This window comes from Mastomys coucha, unplaced genomic scaffold (assembly GCF_008632895.1).
Source record: "Mastomys coucha isolate ucsf_1 unplaced genomic scaffold, UCSF_Mcou_1 pScaffold5, whole genome shotgun sequence".
NCBI lineage: Eukaryota > Metazoa > Chordata > Mammalia > Rodentia > Muridae > Mastomys > Mastomys coucha.
Genome location: NW_022196911.1, coordinates 111,576,003 through 111,593,829, shown reverse-complemented (window position 1 = coordinate 111,593,829; position 17,827 = coordinate 111,576,003). Strand labels below are relative to the sequence as shown.

General features: G+C 52.4%; 1 protein-coding gene across 2 annotated transcripts in view; it reads right to left on the bottom strand.

Annotated features, from left to right (window-relative positions):
• Tmem104 (transmembrane protein 104) overlaps window positions 1–17,827 on the bottom strand; it is a 60,712-nt gene that overhangs the window by 33,531 nt on the left and 9,354 nt on the right. For both annotated transcript variants that reach the window (XM_031350827.1, XM_031350828.1), the window contains exons 4-8: window positions 15,547–15,628; window positions 15,060–15,156; window positions 14,262–14,342; window positions 11,067–11,166; window positions 10,642–10,750 (exon numbers count right to left, since the gene is read on the bottom strand). In XM_031350827.1, the coding sequence (XP_031206687.1) occupies window positions 10,642–10,750; window positions 11,067–11,166; window positions 14,262–14,342; window positions 15,060–15,156; window positions 15,547–15,628 (469 nt within the window). The remainder of the gene's footprint in view (window positions 1–10,641; window positions 10,751–11,066; window positions 11,167–14,261; window positions 14,343–15,059; window positions 15,157–15,546; window positions 15,629–17,827) is intronic.

Genomic DNA, 17,827 nt, shown 5'->3' with positions numbered 1-17,827 from the left:
AGCTCAGAGCACCTGTCTGGTAGGCACAGGGAAGGCACCTGCTGCTTTCATTGTAACACAGCTGCCTTCAGCAGACTTACGCCCATAAAGGCGGGCAGAGCCCGACACAGCCTGTGCGGTCAGATACTGTTCCTTGTGGGCACAGAAGCACCGTTAGGAACATTTCAGGGGGTCACAAGTGACCCCAGGCTGGGGATCTGTGGATGGTCTGGCCAACCTCCTTTCCCTGAAGCCGCTGACCACCCCTTCCATGACAGTACTTGGCAAGCAGGTCCATGAAGAGGACCAGAGCGGCCTGTGTGCTGACAAGGTTATCAATGAGAGATGCAGTGCCACGCACACTTGCGCGATGGCGGTATTTGAGGCGAAAACTTCAAGGAAAGTCAGCCTCCTGCCTCCGAATTGTTGCCTGGCACCCCAAACTCAGAGGTGGCCCAGATATGTCTTTGTACTTGTGTGCTAGGAACTCACCAAGATATATTCTTACAGCTAGCAAGAGAAAATTCGGACATTGTTTTCTGACCTTCACCAATGTTTCCAACTATCCTAGTTTAATGTTTTAAGTACTAGAGAGTAATTGAAAGGTGTCTCTCACTCTAAGACATAAACTGAAAGTGTTAGGTCAAGATTCTCCTCTGCCTGCCTCCAGCAAGAACCAAAGAATTAGCATAAGAATACCTCAACAGAGAGGGCTCCACCCCTCTTCCTCCTGCACTACACCTGGCTTTTAGAAGTCAGGTGACCTTGGATGTGGGCGTCGCTTGCCTACGTGACTTCAGTCTAGCACTAGGACTGGAAGAAGAAGGACTTGGACTCACATGCAGGACTAGCACTAGAACTTAGATGGGCTAGGACTCAGATTCATGCACCCGCATTCCCCCGGGCCCAGAGTGCTTGGGCCCAGGGGATGCAGCACCAGTTCAGAGGAGATAGCTGTTGCTTTAGACCCAGTATGTTTTAGATAGCCTTAGATGTACCTCAACTGTTGAGCTGCCAGATTTTTTATATCTCTTTTACAATGATTGTAAAAGCCTCATGTCATTATTAAAAGAAATACACTCAGATTTTACACCACCCGTGTGTAGTCTGTTGGTCAAAGCCGAATCCCGTGCCCACCTGGCCAGAATCCCTTGTCCCGCGGAACAGGGACCCCCGCGAGAAACCCCGGTCCGTGGCAATGCAGATTTCCGGGCTTTCTTCATGGGACCCAGGCATCTGCTAGGTTAGCCTGTCCAGGCTTAAGGCCTTCTGCAAGCTAGGCAACTGTTCTGTTTCTAGCCTGGAGTCCCAAGCCCACACTAATTACAAAGAATTATTAGTGTATACGTGCACATGGTCAGAGGCGCACTCTGTGGAGTCATTTCTCTCCTTTCACCTTTATGTGAAGTCTTGATTAAGAACTAACCTCAGGTGACCAGACTTTCACAGCAAGCCTCTTCATCTACCAAGCCATCTTGCCGTCCACCCGCCTCCCCCAGCAGCCCGTAGTTTTGAGCGTTTTGATCATCCGTCTGGGAACCAGGTATTGAGAAGCAGTTAAGGCCTGCATCCCTGATCTGGGAAAGGGGTGGTCTGTTTGGAGGGCTTACTGATGCTGAGCCTGTGGAAACAGCCTCTGTGTCAGCGGTGTGGGGCTACATGGCTATCACAGGGTGTCAGCACCTCCGAGCCCCAGGCCCCGGACCCTGGTCCCATTGAAACTTCTCGGAACCATTTTGGATCACGGGCTGAGTGGAACACCCTGGTGGCTTGTGACTCTGCCTTCGGGATTCACGCTCCCATAGCACCTGCTTAGCAACATCCTAGGCTGCACTTCCCTCTGTGCCCGAAGGCTTGTTAAGATGTCCCTCCATCTCCTCAGCTCCTGCTCAGTGGTCACACGGCAACATTAATATGCACCTAATTGTTCAGCTCTGCACCTTGTCCTTCACACTTGTGCATCGCACAGCCTTCTGCTGCCTGTGAACCCCTGGGCTTCTATGGCTCCTTCTGCCTCTGCAGGGCCAGCTCTTGTGTGCACACCTGGATTGCTTTGGGGACAGTGTGCAGGGCCAGTGCTGGAACACAAATACATGGAGGAGCATGCTTATTGCTTCGTCTCATTAAGCAATTACTGCTGCTCTCAGGGCCACTGTGCTGGACAGTTTTATGTCAACTAGACATAAGCTGGAGCCATCTGAGAGGAGGGAGCCTCAGTTGAAAAGCTGCTTCCCTAAAGATCTGCTGCGGCCAAGCCTGTAGGCTTCTTAATTAGTGATTGGTGGGGGAGGGCCCAGCCCATTGTGGGTGGAGCCATCCCTGGACTGCTGGTTCTGGGGTTTATAAGAAAGCAGGCAGAGCAAGCAATGGGAGCAAGCCAGTAAGCAGCACCCCTCCATGGCCTCTGCACCAGCTCCTGGTCCCACGTTTCCGCCCCGCCTGAGATCCTGCCTTGGCTTCCCTGGATGGATGTGATTCAGGATAACCCCTTTTCTCTCCAAGCTGCTCTTGGCTACAGCACTGCATGGTAACGATAGTAACTCTGACTAGGAAAGCCGGAGAGTGAGCACTGCTCAGAGAGACAGTTCAAAGCCAGCAGGGTCAGCAGGTGTCATGGCCTGATCTCTAGGGCAGAAGGAGCACACCCAGAGAAGAGTCATTTGGTGTAGGTTATAGTCCTAGTTAGTAGGGTTTGGTAAGCTGGTCTAAAAGACTGCAGTCTTTTTTTTCCTACAAAATAAAGACTGTTAGGGACCCACCTGAAGTCACCAATTAGGGCATTTCCTTAAGAATTATAAGGTGGGTGTCATGGCACATGCTTTTAATACCAGCACTTGGGAAGTGGAGGCAAGAAGATCATGGGTTCAAAGATAACCTGGGCTACGTAGTAGATTGAAAGCCAGTCTGGACTACATAGGAATACACTCTCAAATAAGTAAATCAGGCTGGAGAGATGGCTCAGTGGTTAGGAATGTGTTTGCTTTTGCAGAGGATCAGAGTTAGGTTCCCAACACCCACACTGGGAGGCTTACGACCCCTGTGACCTCAGCTCCAGGGTATCTAGTGTGTTCTGGAATCCACAACCACATGCATTCACATGTACACTTATTCCCCGCCCCCAACATATACACATAATTAAAACTAAAAAAACCCCACCAAAACCCTAAACCAGCCAACCAATCAGAGTAGGAAGTCATTTTTAGCACTGTGCCAGCCACGAGAGTTCTGGAAGCAGAGGGTACACAGAGCAGGGAGTGGCCTAGGCTGCCTGGGAGGCTGCCCAGGGCTATGCTTCGCTAGGGCAAAGGCGAGAAACATCACACACATGTGCATGTGCACATGTACACAGAGGCAAGGTCAGCCTGGTGGCTAGGGGAATACGGTACACCACAGCTTTACTCTCTGACTTTGCTGCTCACTAACAAAAAGGGCTTAAGTGTCAGCTTGGGGTCTGTGATCAGCGTGCACAGAAACAGTCCTGAATAAGCACAGTGCAGAAGGCCCGCGGCAGGGAAACATGCCCCGTGGAGACCTACTTGGAAGCTCCCCAGCCAAACTGGCGAGTGTGTGGGCGTGGGATATGCCACAGCTCCAGATGCCTTCCCAGCTCAGGGGTCCATGTGTACGCCTGGGTGAGGATGTCCCTGAGACTGGTGGGCTAATGGTGACCATCCAGACCTGGCATCTGCCTTCTTCTCCAGATACCCGAGCTGGGCTTTGAATTTCTGTACCCGTGTACCCGAATGGCCAGTGTTTCTCTTTACACAATAGGTGGTCCTGAAAGTCCCACTTCCCACAGTTCAGTCTTCATAGGACATTTTAAATCCATCGGGGACTGCAGCACATCCTCCTGTGAGGTAAGGAACACTGGACAGTTACTCCAGTCTGTTCTATGTTACATTTTCATGTAACAGGAGTTGGGTGCGAGACATGAGAATGCCTGTCTGCACACTCCTATGCATCCCTGAACTGGGGAATAGGGAGAAGAAGGCCGGCAGCAGGGAAGGCAGGCCACTACCTACTTCCCAGGTGCCCCGGAATGAACTGGCTCACGTTGGGGACATGCTGTCTGCAAAGCTGTACTAGTTTCTAGACAAAGGAGCCAGATTTGGGACACATGAGACATCCTAACAGGGCCAGGATGAGTGGGGGTTGGGGGTGTGTCTGAGTGTCCCCTTTTACCCCAGGGACCCTGACTCAGAACTCACAAGTGGCGGGGTGAGGAAGCACTTGAGGCAGAAGACTTGCGCAATGCCTTACGATCCTGTGTCCCATAATGGGGGTGGGGGTGGGGCGGGGTCATGCACTGTCCTCCAAGCTGGTGTATCAGGTACAGGCCATGTCAGCATCGGGACACAGGGCATGATGGATGGTGGGCTTAATGCCATCTGACAGAACCCGTGTCCCTGAGAGTGCCATTAAAAATAAAAACAACAGCCTTCCCACTGAGCAGAAGGAGGGCACTCAGGCCCAACACCCAAAGGGCTCAGTGGGGAAGGGCGAGAGGGAAGTCGTTATAGTGTGGCTCAGTGGGGTGACACCAGGGTGTCCTCAGGAAGGAGAGGGTGGGTCTGGGGCGACACTGACAATGGATAAGCAGGAACAGAGAGGTCTGGGGGTCTGAGAGACCACAAGCAGAGTGACGGTGGCCTGGCAGAGTCCATGATGTCCCTCGAGAGGGGATGACAAAACAAGCCAGTGCTGGAGCAAGTGATAGTCTGATGCACACACACACACACACACACACACACACACACACGTGATAGTCTGATGCACGCGCGCGCGCACACACACACACACGTGATAGTCTGATGCATGCACACACACATGTGATAGTCTGATGCATGCACACACACACGTGATAGTCTGATGCACACACACATGTGATAGTCTGATGCACACACACACACACACACACACACACGATAGTCTGATGCACACACACACACACACACACACACACGTGATAGTCTGATGCACACGTGCGCGCGCGCACACACACACGTGATAGTCTGATGCACACACACATGTGATAGTCTGATGCACGCACACACACACGTGATAGTCTGATGCACGCACACACACACACACGTGATAGTCTGATGCACACGCACACACACACGTGATAGTCTGATGCATGCACACACACACACACGTGATAGTCTGATGCATGCACACACACACGTGATAGTCTGATGCACACACACACACGAGGTGGTTTCCGTATGAGATGCAAAACTAACTCTCTGGGTAGAAAACCACAGGCCTGTTTCTATGTTATTGATTTCCTTGTGAAGGAAAGAGACAAGTTAATCCTTCCACATCCATCATTCCAACCTGAGCTTGGCCACTGCCAGACAACAGGATTCACTTGATATCAGGCCTGAGAGCAGGCATCTGAAATTCCAGGGTGCAGGGAAAACAGTCACCCTTCCTTCCCTGAGCCCCTAACCCCTGGGATGAAAGCAGGAGGTTCAGCACCTGAGGGGATACACTGGGTCTAGGGGGTAGAGTTACAGAACTGGGTCTTGGCCATGACTGCTCTTACGCACCACATCTGTGGGGCAGCCTGAGGTGGGAGCAGGCTCCCTTTCAGGAGGGAGAGTGGGGTGGGTGACCAACAAAACAAACCCAAGTTTGCAGGGCTGATGAGGCATGTTGGAAGGGAGGGAGGGGTGGGGGATGGGCATCCCCCATTACACCCTGTAAGGTCTCTGTCTTTTTAAGTCACTGGGATACCCTAAATCTGTAAGCACTGCCCTTCCACCTCACGGACTGGGAATCGCCAGGTCCCCTTCCCATCCAGGGTCTGCACTTCACACAATCGGGGGCAGCATTCACCTGTTTTCTCCTGGAGTTTTGCTGTGGAGCCGCCACCTCTACCACAGAGTGACAGCCTGAGTGAGTGAGAGCCTGGAGGTGCAGCACGGTGACCCGGGAGTGACATCACTGCTGTTCCCAAGCCTGCCTTGTTCCTGGTTAACATTCCTTTCTCACTGGTCCTGAAGGCCTCTAGGCCACCTCCTGCCCCAGAACGGGTGAGGATGAATATTCAAGTGATCCTGGTGGTGACCCACTTATTGGCAGATGCTAGACAGCCCCAGGGCACCATGGCCACTGTACAAAGTACAAAGCAGTTCTGGCAGGGGGAAGGGGATGTCACTGGGGAGAGGTTCTTACTGCCAGCCCACTTGGCTCCCTGGGAATGAGTGGCAAACTTGAGAGAAAGAAGGCCCCGAATTCGCAGGAGGGTCAGGCCACTGCAGCCTAGGCCCTGATACAGGGCCTGCTCTGGGGATGGCAAGCTGGTATTTCCCAAGCTGTGCAACACAGCCAGGACTGCCGTGCCAACAGAGCACCTGTCCTGAGCTTGTAAGGGGACCTGAGGCCAGCCCTACTGAGTCGGACTGTCTGCCTCGGTCTGGGGACCCTGGGAAACCGTTCTCTGGGGTGACAGCGGTGTCCTTGACGGTGAGACTGGGAGGCCTGAACCAGACACGCAGAAGCCACTGTTAACAGTGCTTGGAAGCACTGCCTAAGGTGTGGCGGAGCTTTCCTGTAATCCCAGCACTGGGAGGTGGAGGCCAGAGGATGAGTAGTTTAAGATCAGATTCAGTGAGTTCAAGGACAGCTACACTCCAAGAGCCCTTAGGTACAAAACAAAACAATCTCTGAAAATCAACACTGAACGAGCCTTAGCAAGCCGAGCCTAGCGGAGCCGAGCCAAGCTGAGCTGAGCCGAGCCAAGCCAAGCTAGGGCACAGAAGAGCTCTTAGAGCTTGGGCTGTGGGGTTTCCACATCTCATTTAGAGGATACTCTGTCCTTCTCTGTCTGTGCCGTCAACATTCTAGGAAGAAACATTTGGGTTGAAAAGAGGAACTGCTGTTTTCAATGTCGCAGTGTTATAGCACAGGGGCAATCAGAAGACAGTGGGTGTGACAGGACTAGGCAGGGCTATTGAGAAGGCTCAGAGAAGCCCTTGAGGTAGCCTAGCAGGGTGAATGGCAAGCAGTGCTGCTCTGAGCTACCTCTTCTTTAAGGAGGCATCTGGAGGTGGTCTGGGGAAGATGCCCCTCACCTACAGAGGGGACGGGGTATCTGCTGGTTGTGAATAGGCTGTATCTCCTCCCAGTTACCTGTGCCCCAAAAGAGGGTCTCACAACTCCTGTGGAGAACAAACTGGGATCACCTTGTCCTGTCCAAAGGCAGCCAGTAAAGGCCCCCTGTTCAACATGGCCAGTTTGTGGCTGGGTCCCCAGCAGGCTAAGCTCCGCTCTGCCATCTGTGCTCTGGCTCTGTCGGGCTGGTGCCTGTTGGTCTGCTCATGACCCGGCAGCATCTGCTCACCTGTAAGTGGCAAATGCTGCCAGCTTTCGGCTCTCAGGGAGTCTCCACTGACCCGTGATGATCTCTGGGAGGAGGGATGGAGGACAAGGGGTAGAATGGCCCACCATGCTGCCAGAACAAGGAGCTGCTGACAAGTGCCACCGCAGGCATGGGGTCGAGCGCCCCGGCTAGACAGACACAGACAAGCCACTGCTTCACTGGGACCCTGGCTCCTGGGCACTGTTGGCATAGAACCAAAATACCACATTTTTCTTAGGTGTGTATGGTGTACACATGTGAGGGTGCAGCCACCTGTATGTGAGCATGTGAAAGCCAGTGACGTGTTCCTGTATCAGTCCCCTGTCTCCCGTATCACCCTCCACCTTAGTTTTTGAGGCTGGGTCTCTTGGCTAGACCACTGGCATGGATCCACTTGGATCCTTCAGCTTCCCACTTCCACCCGGTCCTGGCCCTGCACTGGGGTTGGAGACGGTGCAGCTGCAGGCCACCTGGCACTCTTGAATTTCATCTTTCAGAGGAGCAGGGAAGGACGCCGAGGACACAAAGGGAACCAGAACAGACCCTGTAAATGCTCATGGGCACTAACGAGAATTCGTAGGCCACACTGGTGGCAGCATGTCAGGACACCTGAGAGCATGCTTGAAGTAGCAGGGGACGCAGGGGACTCTCAGTATTGCCAGAACCCTGTTCTAAGGCTAACACACAGATGAAGGAGGAAAACTGACTCATCAGCCATGCTGGGAAACATGGGGAGAACCTTGGACACTGGGAAGGGAGGAGGAATTTTCCGTCTGCTAAGAGAAGGGGCTTTGGGAGCAAAAGCTCCCTTCCTGATGGACCCATGGTGCAAATCACAGACAAGCCTCAGAGGTAGATCCTAGCCCGCCTATTCTCATTCTCTGTGCACTTCTCAGGGGCTTCCTGAGCGGTTTCCAGAGGACCCTACAGATTAAGCCACAATATAAAAGCTGTTTCTTTATCCTACAGAACGGAGCATTCCAGAATAGTAATGAAGATAGTTATTCCTAAGTCCTGTCAAGATGCAGGCCTGGGAGGGCATCGCTCACCTGAGGTGATTTATGTGTGGGGTGGGAGGGTGCTCCAGCCTACTCCTACCCATTTTGGGTGAACCTTGATGAACAGCAAAGCCAGAGCGGCAGGTCGGAGCCTTGGGAAGGGGCAGACTACTTGAACGACGCAGAGGCCAGGTTACAGGATGTCGGACCTACTTCTGAGATCCAATGAGGCTACTTGCTAGGGTCTGGCTCCCCTAAGCTGGGAGGGAAAGATGCCCGGCATCTGCCAGGAGACTTGAGCCCAGGGGAAGGCACCAGCACCTTTGCTATCTTTTCTCTTGCTCCTCAGTAGAGTTGGGGCATACAGACAGACACAATCCCTGACACTTGGTGTCAGGAGGCTGTGAGTTTTACTGGACCACAGACCCTGGGAGCTACATGCAAAGCAAAGTCCAAGAGGACTCCTGAACTGGCGGCTCTCTGAGCTGGGAGACGTGTCCAGGTGAAGGGAAGGTCCTGGGCAGGCTGAGGCTCCAGCTCTGATCATGCCTACTACCCAGGAAGCATGCTCCTGGGGAGCCACTAATCTTCCCCCTTCCTACTCTGAAGGCCTGGCCTCTCAGGCCTGGAGAGCTTGCAGGCACCAGGACAATTAGCTCCCTGAGTTATAAGCACAATATCTGGGAGATGAAGGCAGTAATTAATGCCTGTCTGCTTTCCCAAAGGGCTCCCTCTGTTCCATCAGAGTTATTGAGACTTGGGGAGGGAGGCCTCCACCGTGTGGAAGGTTTAGAGAAAAGACTGAAGAGACAATTTACCACAGCAATAACAATGCTTCTGAATAATTCACCAAGCAAATGGCAGCAGCCAATACCCCTGTGCTCAGTACCTCCCCCCAGTACCCCTGTGCTCAGTACCTCCCCCCAATACCCCTGTGCTCAGTACCTCCCCCCAATACCCCTGTGCTCAGTACCTCCCCCCAATACCCCTGTGCTCAGCAGCCTCCCCCCAATACCCCTGTGCTCAGTAGCCTCCCCTTGTGAGGACCCGCCTGAGCCATGCTCCTGTCGTTCTCCCCGGAGCACCCAGACATCATCCTCAGTCTCCCGCTCACATCTGGGGAGGAACAGATTCAGAGGATCTTAATGAACACGGTTGTCTTAATCGTGGTATACTGAAATGCTAAGAGGCTAACAAAGCCTTGGCTGTACCTCTACTTGGCCCCTGGCTACCTGGTGGGTTCATGTGCCTACTTGCCAAGGCTAGAGAGGTGGACCTGGCCACTAGGTAATTTAATTTGCTATTGATACCTATCCTACTTTCGATGGCAGGGTCAGGGATGAAGTTCTATGAGCACACAGAGTCCTGGCCAGGGCTTCATGCCCCTGATGGGAAACACACCATGGAGTGATAGCTCCACGAACACAGGCAAGACATCTCCTGAGACACAGCCTCAAGGTTCCTTCAGGAGCCCACTTGGCCAGAGAGATAAAACCCATTCAGCAGTCCTTGGGAATTAATAAGTCCAGACCACGGCAACGCAGCTGACAGTCCACGGAACCCTGAGCCAGGATGGGGCTGACCCAAGTCAAGAGACCACTGGCAGAAAGATCCCACTCCTCACCCTCCACATCAGTCCAGCAGCCACGGCCAGCAGTCTGACTGTGCGCCAGGGCTAAGAGGAACCAAGCGGGGGCAGAAAGCACTGAGAGAAGATGCAAACGCTGGCCAGAGGCATTTCCGAGCCTGCGTCTGAAGCCGGCAGAGACAAATGGCCTCTGGTGCTGTGTCGTCCTATTATCTGAGTCCTGTCTGCTGTATTAGTCAGCCCCACCCCCACTGTACCACTGCACGAAGCAATCAAGAGGGAGGCAGGCGATTCATCTTCTTCCCTCATCCATGGGAAGACAGGAGGAAGGCTGGGCCGAGCCCGACCTGCCTGAGAAGGCTGTCTGTAAGATGGCTGGTTTGGTCTATCCTGTCACGAAACCTAACCCCTGCTTGTGTGTTCCTCGATGGCCTGGAGTAAGGCCAAGACATGAGAAGTCTCTGGAACGCAAGACCTTTGCAGAGTACCCCTCAAACTGCATAAACTCACAACAGACTGCTAGCCTGAACCTGGAGGCCCATTCCGTGCCACACAGGACTCTGCGGCTAAGATCTCACTCCTGAGCCAGAGTGTGGCAGAGTGCGGGACTCTTCTCTGGACAAAGGGCTGAGCCAGGAAAGAAAGGCATTTGAACACTTTCCGCCATTCACACTGGCCTTGTGTGCCCCAGCTGGGGAGAGGACACTCACCAGATAGATCCGGTAGACATCCACCCGGCGCAGGGTCCCCCAGCACAGATCAGTGTCGTTGTATTTGGCGTCTGTATCCACACCGCAAGAGTCATTTCCGGAGACACTGCTGAAGAGAGCAATGGCAAACTGGGGCTCAGCATGGGAGGGAGAGACTGTGGGGCTGCAGCTCGCACTTCCCACAAACCACTGCACTGGACAAGCCCCACTTGGTCATGCAGCACAATGGCTCACAGGTCTGGGAATTCAAGCTGCCTTCTCCATGATAGCACAATACAGAACGTGCCTTGGGATTTCAGGGGGCACAGCTGGCCCTGTGGTGATGGCCCTTAGGCTGTGCTTCTATGGAAGACCCTCTGACCCTCTGCGGAGCAGGCCTGTGGGTCTGCAGCCCACATGGGGACTGAAGATGAGGGGGTACTTACCAGGTCACCTGCATGAGGGACACGGGCACAGCTGCCGCGTAGATGGCGAGGTCTCCGTACAGGTAAGTAATGATGCAGAAATAGAACAAGTTGACCCCCACTGAAAGCAACAAGGTCACAGGTCAGGGGGCCAGAGGAGACACGTTTGCATTCTTGTTTGATGCCCACGTCTTTCTTTACTCCTTCCGCTGTTCTCAGTTCTTCAGGCCATTTGCCTTCTACAAAAAGTGGGAAAATAAATGACCCCAAATTCCTGTTTCTTACTCTGGCTGGCTAAACTGTGAGGCTGGCAGGATATGCATCAGCTTGGGACTGGTGCCTGAGAGATTCATCAAACCTGAAGATCAGAGAGAGCAGTCAAATCTGCACGGGCAGGCCGGAGAGATGGCTCAGTGGGTGAAGGCATTTGTTGCCATGCCTGATGATCTGAGTTCAGTCCCTACAGCATATGTGATAGAAGGAGAAAACCAATCTTGGCAAGCTGCCCTTGCCCCACCCTTGGTGCGCATCCTGGAGAAGCCTCAGCAAGGTCCCTGGGGCTGACACCTATGGTCCCAGACAACCAGCTCCAAGCTTGCAGTTAGATCGCTGGGGCTAACGCCTAAGGGTCCCGGTCCCAGACAACCAGCTCCAAGCTTGCAGTTAGATTAAGTGTGCAAGTTTCTGTTGTCAGGCTGCTGGTTTCTCTGAGAACGGGCAGAAGAACAAAGTGACAGTTCCCTTCTAATCCTGGTGGCTCAGAACAGCCTACAGGTCCCCAGGGGAAAGTCTGGGACATGTTAGTCCTAGACTATGTGAGGTCAGCTCTGCTCCTCAGAATCCTGAGAAAAACGGCCAGGAAAACAGAAATTAAAAAAAAAAAAAAAAAAAAAAAAAACAAAAAAAAAAAAAAAAAAAAAAAAAAAAAAAAAAAAAAAAAAAAAAAAGATCCAAAACAAACAAACAAACAAACAAACAAACAACGAACCCACAAGGGCACAGCATGTGCTTTATAAACTTGAGAGACAGGTGTCATACCCTTCCCTGGTATACAGAATTGACCTCGATGTTCGGTCATTCATGACCTCAGGTGCCTCCGCGGCACTCAGGCTCTAGGTACAGCCCACTCCAGCCCGCCTTTCCTTAGCTGCAGACGCCTCAGTGGGAGGGCATCACTGCCTCCAGCCGCTTCCTGCCACCCTCTGAAGGCTACAGGGTTGGCTGTTTATGAACTGCTGCCAGCCCTCCTTGATCAATAAAATTTCATTACTAGACACAAAGTAGGAGGATCAATGAACTTCCCGAGAGGACATTAATGTCTGGGACTGGCACGTCTAATGACAAGGAATGTGTGTGCAGCCCTGGGAAGCCTTTTGTGGAGGGTGCAGCTCTGCCACAGGTGACGAACAACCTGACTGTCTAAGTTATTGAACAAAGAAGAGCGGGGGCGGGCTCTGGAACTAGAGGCCACTAAAGGCTGGAAACGCTGTCTCACTGTCCTATATGCTCAGGACAGACTGCCATGACAAAGGCTTATCAGGTCAATGTCCCCAGTGCCAAGCCTGAGAAGCCCTGCGGGAGGTACGGGGGGTGGGGGGCTCTTCAATGCCTGGGGCCACTCCCACACCAATATGTTAATTTTTATGGGATGTGGGCAGACAAGACAATACAAACTACTAGTGCATAAAAAAATCTTAAGAAATCAGGGCAGGAGCGTGGGGCCCTGAGTTTGGATCTCCAGCACCCCATACAAAAGCCAGATATGCACCTGAAATCCTAGCACTGAAAGCAAGATTGGTTGGTCAGCCTCTCTGAATCTGTGAGCCCCTTCTCTCAAAATATGTGAAGGAAAGAAGAGGAAGATGGCTGAGGTCAGCCTCTGGCTTCTACACACATGTATGTGTGTCACGCACACACACAGGCATGTATACAAACAAGGGGATTCAGGACAGGCTACAGAACATATCATCCAGCAAGACGGTTTAGAACGTGTGTGTTCTCCCACTGAAGAGCAGTCGGTTTTCTTCAACCTTGAATTTAGAGAACTCTTGAGTGGCTCCCAGAAGAGGATGCCTATGTGCTCCCCTTGGAGGGGGCCAGTGACAGAAGGGGACAAAAGAAAGGCACAAATGTGGCCTCCACACAGCCATGCTGGCTTTGATGAATCATATAAACCTCTACTAGGCTGGCCCAGAGAGGAGAATGGAGACACCCTTCCTGGACCAATCACCGCTCTGCTCCTTGGACGGCAAACTGAGTGCTTGGTGTTTAGTTCCAAGGCAGGTAGGTTCCCACTTCTACAATCTTCCCCTTACTTCACAGCCACACTCAAGACCAGAACTGACCGAGATGCCCCAGAACTGACCAAGATGCCCCACTTGGCAAGTGGGGAGGCTTTGACAGAGGGGCACAATGTCTTCTAAGTCAGCTTAGAAAGAAGGGCCTGGGGGAAGGGAACGGTTTTTTTTTTTTGTTTTTGTCTTTTTATTTTATTTTTTCCTCTTTTTTGGAGGGGAAACTGGGAAAGGAGATATCATATGACATGTAAATAATAAAAATATCTAATAAAAATTTTATTTTTTATTTATTTAAAATAAAAAATAAAAAAAATAAAAAAAAATTAAAAAAAAAGAAAGAAGGGCATAGGCTATGCTCCACGCTGGTGGAGGCAGGCACAGCAAAAGTTTGGGCACTAAATATTAAGCTCTTAAAATAGCTCAGTTTCCAAAAAAAATAAGATTTGCCATGGAGACAGAAAAGGCTATCACTGGCAGATACTGGAGTCAGGTGGACACCTGCAGGTTGTAGCAAATGCCAGCCAAGAGCAAGCAGAGCCTGGAAGGCACAGTTGCCTTAGCGCTCCAGTGCCTGATTACTGCTGGGCAACATCGACGTGGGCTTCCAGCTCCCTCTGCTGGCTGACAGGGGACAGGCGTGCGAGGCAGAGACTAGCTATGGGCCACCAGCTCCTTTAGCTGGAAGGCAACTTAGGACTCCTGACTTAGTCGGATGGATAAGCTTTATTCTTCAGGCCAGTGTGCAGTGAGGAACCCCCAGGAAGAGAATGGAGAGCTGGTCAGGGCCCCCAGCAAAATGGCTGCTCTGCTCCCACCCACCTGCCCTGCCCTTCAACACGGAACCCCAGGACGTAGGCCAGGAGTCTCAGCAAGGTTCAGCGTGTGCCCGTTCCACACATCGTCCCAGAATGATTATTACCTTTATTGAAGAACATGGAAGCCATCTGTCCCATTTCCACCCGGTCTGTGATTTCAAAAAGGTTGGCCGATGAGCGTCTCTCTGTGGGGCCGGAACAGACAGGGCAGTGGTTGCTCACCAGAAGAGCCCTGGGGGGCGTGTGGGGGGTGCTGCTTGAACTCTGGGAATTCTCTAGAACAACTACATCATCAAGCGTCTTCTCCTGTCACGGCCCGGTTGCCAGTTAGGCAGTCTTTACTGAGATGCACTTCCCCAGCAGGACTAATCTTCCTTCTAGTATTTCTTGCTTCAAGCATCTGAAGTCATCTTTAGTTTGTTTAGTTACTTGTGTGTATGGTATTGGGGAAGAAGTCCGAGCTCAGGGCACACTGGGGAAATGTATCAGCAGCAAGCTGCACCCCAGCCCCAAGTCTAGAGAGAATCCAGGCAGGCTTCTTATGGGGACAGTAGGTGCCCCTAACTCTGGCCAACACAGGACGAGACAGTGAGGTCCTTACTGTATGTGTTTTGGGTAGGGGTGGGGGTGTGAGAGATGAAGCCAGAGAAGCACATGGACATAGGTGGACTCTGATTATTTCAGCAACTGTAGAAGGGCGGGAACTAAGACACAGAGCTTAGGTAATGTGTCGATCTATACACAGGGGGCAAAGGCGGAGCCAGCAGAGGCTAGGCCTGCGCTCAGGATCCCTACTCCCCAGGCCTTCTAAACTGACACCTCAGAGGCTGTCTGCAGGGAAACTCCCCAGGAACCTCTCTACAAAGACAGGGAGCCCTGCTGACCAGCAGCCCAAGACTTACGCACAGACAGGATGGGGCGTTTCTCTGCTCTCTCGTAGCTGTCTTGGCTGAGGAGATCACTGTCTGAGGCTGTGGATGAGTCTTCGTCATCCTCTTCCTGGGAGACAGTAGGATGGATGAGGAGGCAAAGAGAGGAGAGGGATGAGCATGCAAGGTTAAGAGACCCCAGCTGACACTGGCCCTTGCTTGCTCATTCCTTCCAGAAGGTATCCCCTGGAGGCTCTGTGTGTCCTGTCACATCACAAGATGGAGACAGGAGCATCCCTGGCACAGAGGTTCAGAATGAATGAGTGAGCTCCAGGTGGCTGTGTCAGGGACCAAGGCTGCAATGCTAAGACAGCAGCCACCACGTGTGTCCCTTGAGCTGCATGTGGCGACTCTGCGGCAGCTAAGACTTGGGGCAGGGCTGTTGGCGAGGCCTTCGGAGACTGCCTGGGTGCACAACTGAACAGAGGCATGGCCTTGAGGGCGGGGGCAATGCACGCACCTTGTGGATCTCCATCCTCTTCCAGCGGAGCTGGGCGTTGGCTGCAGCCATGGCCTCCATAGCGAAAGTGGTTGTCACAAAGCTGAGGGGGAAGCCACGTGTTAATGGCTGAGAGGGAGCAGGAAGTACAATCTGACCCAAGCAACAACCTCTCAGCCATAGCAACAACCTCTCAGCCATAGCACTTCTCCTCCGAGGACTGTTCTCCACGGAAATTCTGAGATGGTCCTCCGTGGCTAAAATCCATGGTTTGGGGCCAGCAAGGTGACTTAGTGGGTCAAGGTGTTTGGTGCCATGGCTGATGATCTGAACTGATCACTGGGACCCACATGAAGGACATAGAGAACCTATGCCTACAGGAAATACACACACTCCTGCACACACACACTAAATAAATGTAAAGGAGAAATTAAAGTGTCACTAAATAAATGTAAAGGAGAAATTAAAGTGTCACTGTGTACACCAAATGATTGCCTTGCCTCAAAGTCACTACCGACATAAGCGTCTATCTCCTGCTCATGGGAGGGTTATGAAGCCAGCTGATAGGAGGGTATGCCAGCTGTTTTTATGTCAACTTGACACAGGTTAAAGTTAACTGAAAAGAGGGAACCTCAACTGAGAAAAAGCCTTCCATTAGATCCAGCTGTAAGGCATTTTCTTAATTAGTGATTGATGCAGGAGGCTCCTGCCCTGGGCTGGTGGCCCTGAGTTCTATAAGAAAGTAGGGTGAACAAGCCAGTAAGCAGCACTCCTCCATGGCCTCTGCGCCAGCCCCTGGCTCCAGGTTCCTGCCCTGCCTGAGGTCCTGTCCTGACTTCCTTCAGAGATGAACAGCAATGTGGAGGTGTCAGTAGTAACCCCGCCTAGGACAGAGGGTGACTGCCCAGGCAGGGGTGGAGGTAGGTGGCATTCAGGTAGGTGAGGCAGTCTTGCTACCTGGAAAGGGCCTGCTGGGGCAGACACGACACGGTGCTCTGAGGTGGCGGGCTGATTCACAAAGGGGCCTCTCACAGCTTCTGGAAGGACAGCAGGCAACTTTCCCTTGTTGCCAGAACACAGAGCAGTGGCCAACTTTCAATTTCATACTAATGTGAGGACCACAGGGACGGAGGCTGAAAGCCCATCTCGGCTCTGGGATCCAACCTCTGTTCCTTTGGCAGCACCTTCATTTCCTAAATAATTTGGCTCAATTTTAAAATAAGCATGTACTCCTTTTTCTCTAAAGGGAGACTGGGAAAAGGTGCTAAGAGCTCCCCCAAGCCCAGGGCAGCTGGGACGCCCTGTGCCTCCACTCACAGTACACATAGAGCTGCCTTCAGCTGCCTGAATCTGCTCCGCCTGACATTTTTCTCCAGACTTTCTGAGGACTACACAGCTTTGTCCCCACACTCTCCAGTTCTGACAGCAGCCAGAAGTAAATGATAAGCCCTCCAATCAGGTGGGAAAGGACCTGCTGGGCTGCTCACAGCTAAACCCACATCCCTCCATCGGAGGGTCAAGGACCGGAGGTGGGGCGTGAAGCCTGGGGAAGCCCCGAAAGGTTTCTCATTATCTTGCCTTACTGGTCCTTCCAAGGACTGCATTTCCACACCTAATTGGAAGCGAAACTGAAATCAATCTTAATTAAGGCATACGAAGGCTTCTTACAGTTGTGCAGAGCCAACTCATTGATCACATTCAAACATAAATGGGCTTAGCAGAGCGGGGCGTGGCAGCCCTTACCTGGGGGCCTCCAATAACCATTCTTCAAACAGATGGCTGCCTGTAAAGATGAGCCTTTAAAGGGGACACCGTGACTTGGACAAGAATTCTGAGCTGCCAGAGCGTGAGGTATATAATGAGCCAATAGTACGCAGAAGCTCACCCCCAAGGTTCCCCAAAATAAGTGCACAAAGAAACCTCAAACTTTGGGTGTGACCCCTCCCATGAGCCTCTTCTGGGTCTGTTTCCTCCAGCTTTTATCTCTGCTTCTTCTTCCTAGGGTGCTCTTCTCCTCAGGCCTCTGATGTGGTACAGCTCCATACCCCCACAGCACACACCCCACACCCCAGGCTTCGGCCCCCACACCCCAGGGCCCCGGGCTCACAGGCTCACACCCCAGGTCCCCATGCCCCAGGCCCTACATAAACCTGCAGTCTCCCCACCTCCCAGCCACCTTGTAACTTGCTCTTCACTTTATTCAGTGGAAAATCCCCAACACAGAGGATGGTGTAGGAGAAGCGCTGCCTTCTGGGAGATACTCCCTGGAGGAGTCTCCAAGTTTCCCTACCACTTTTTTTTT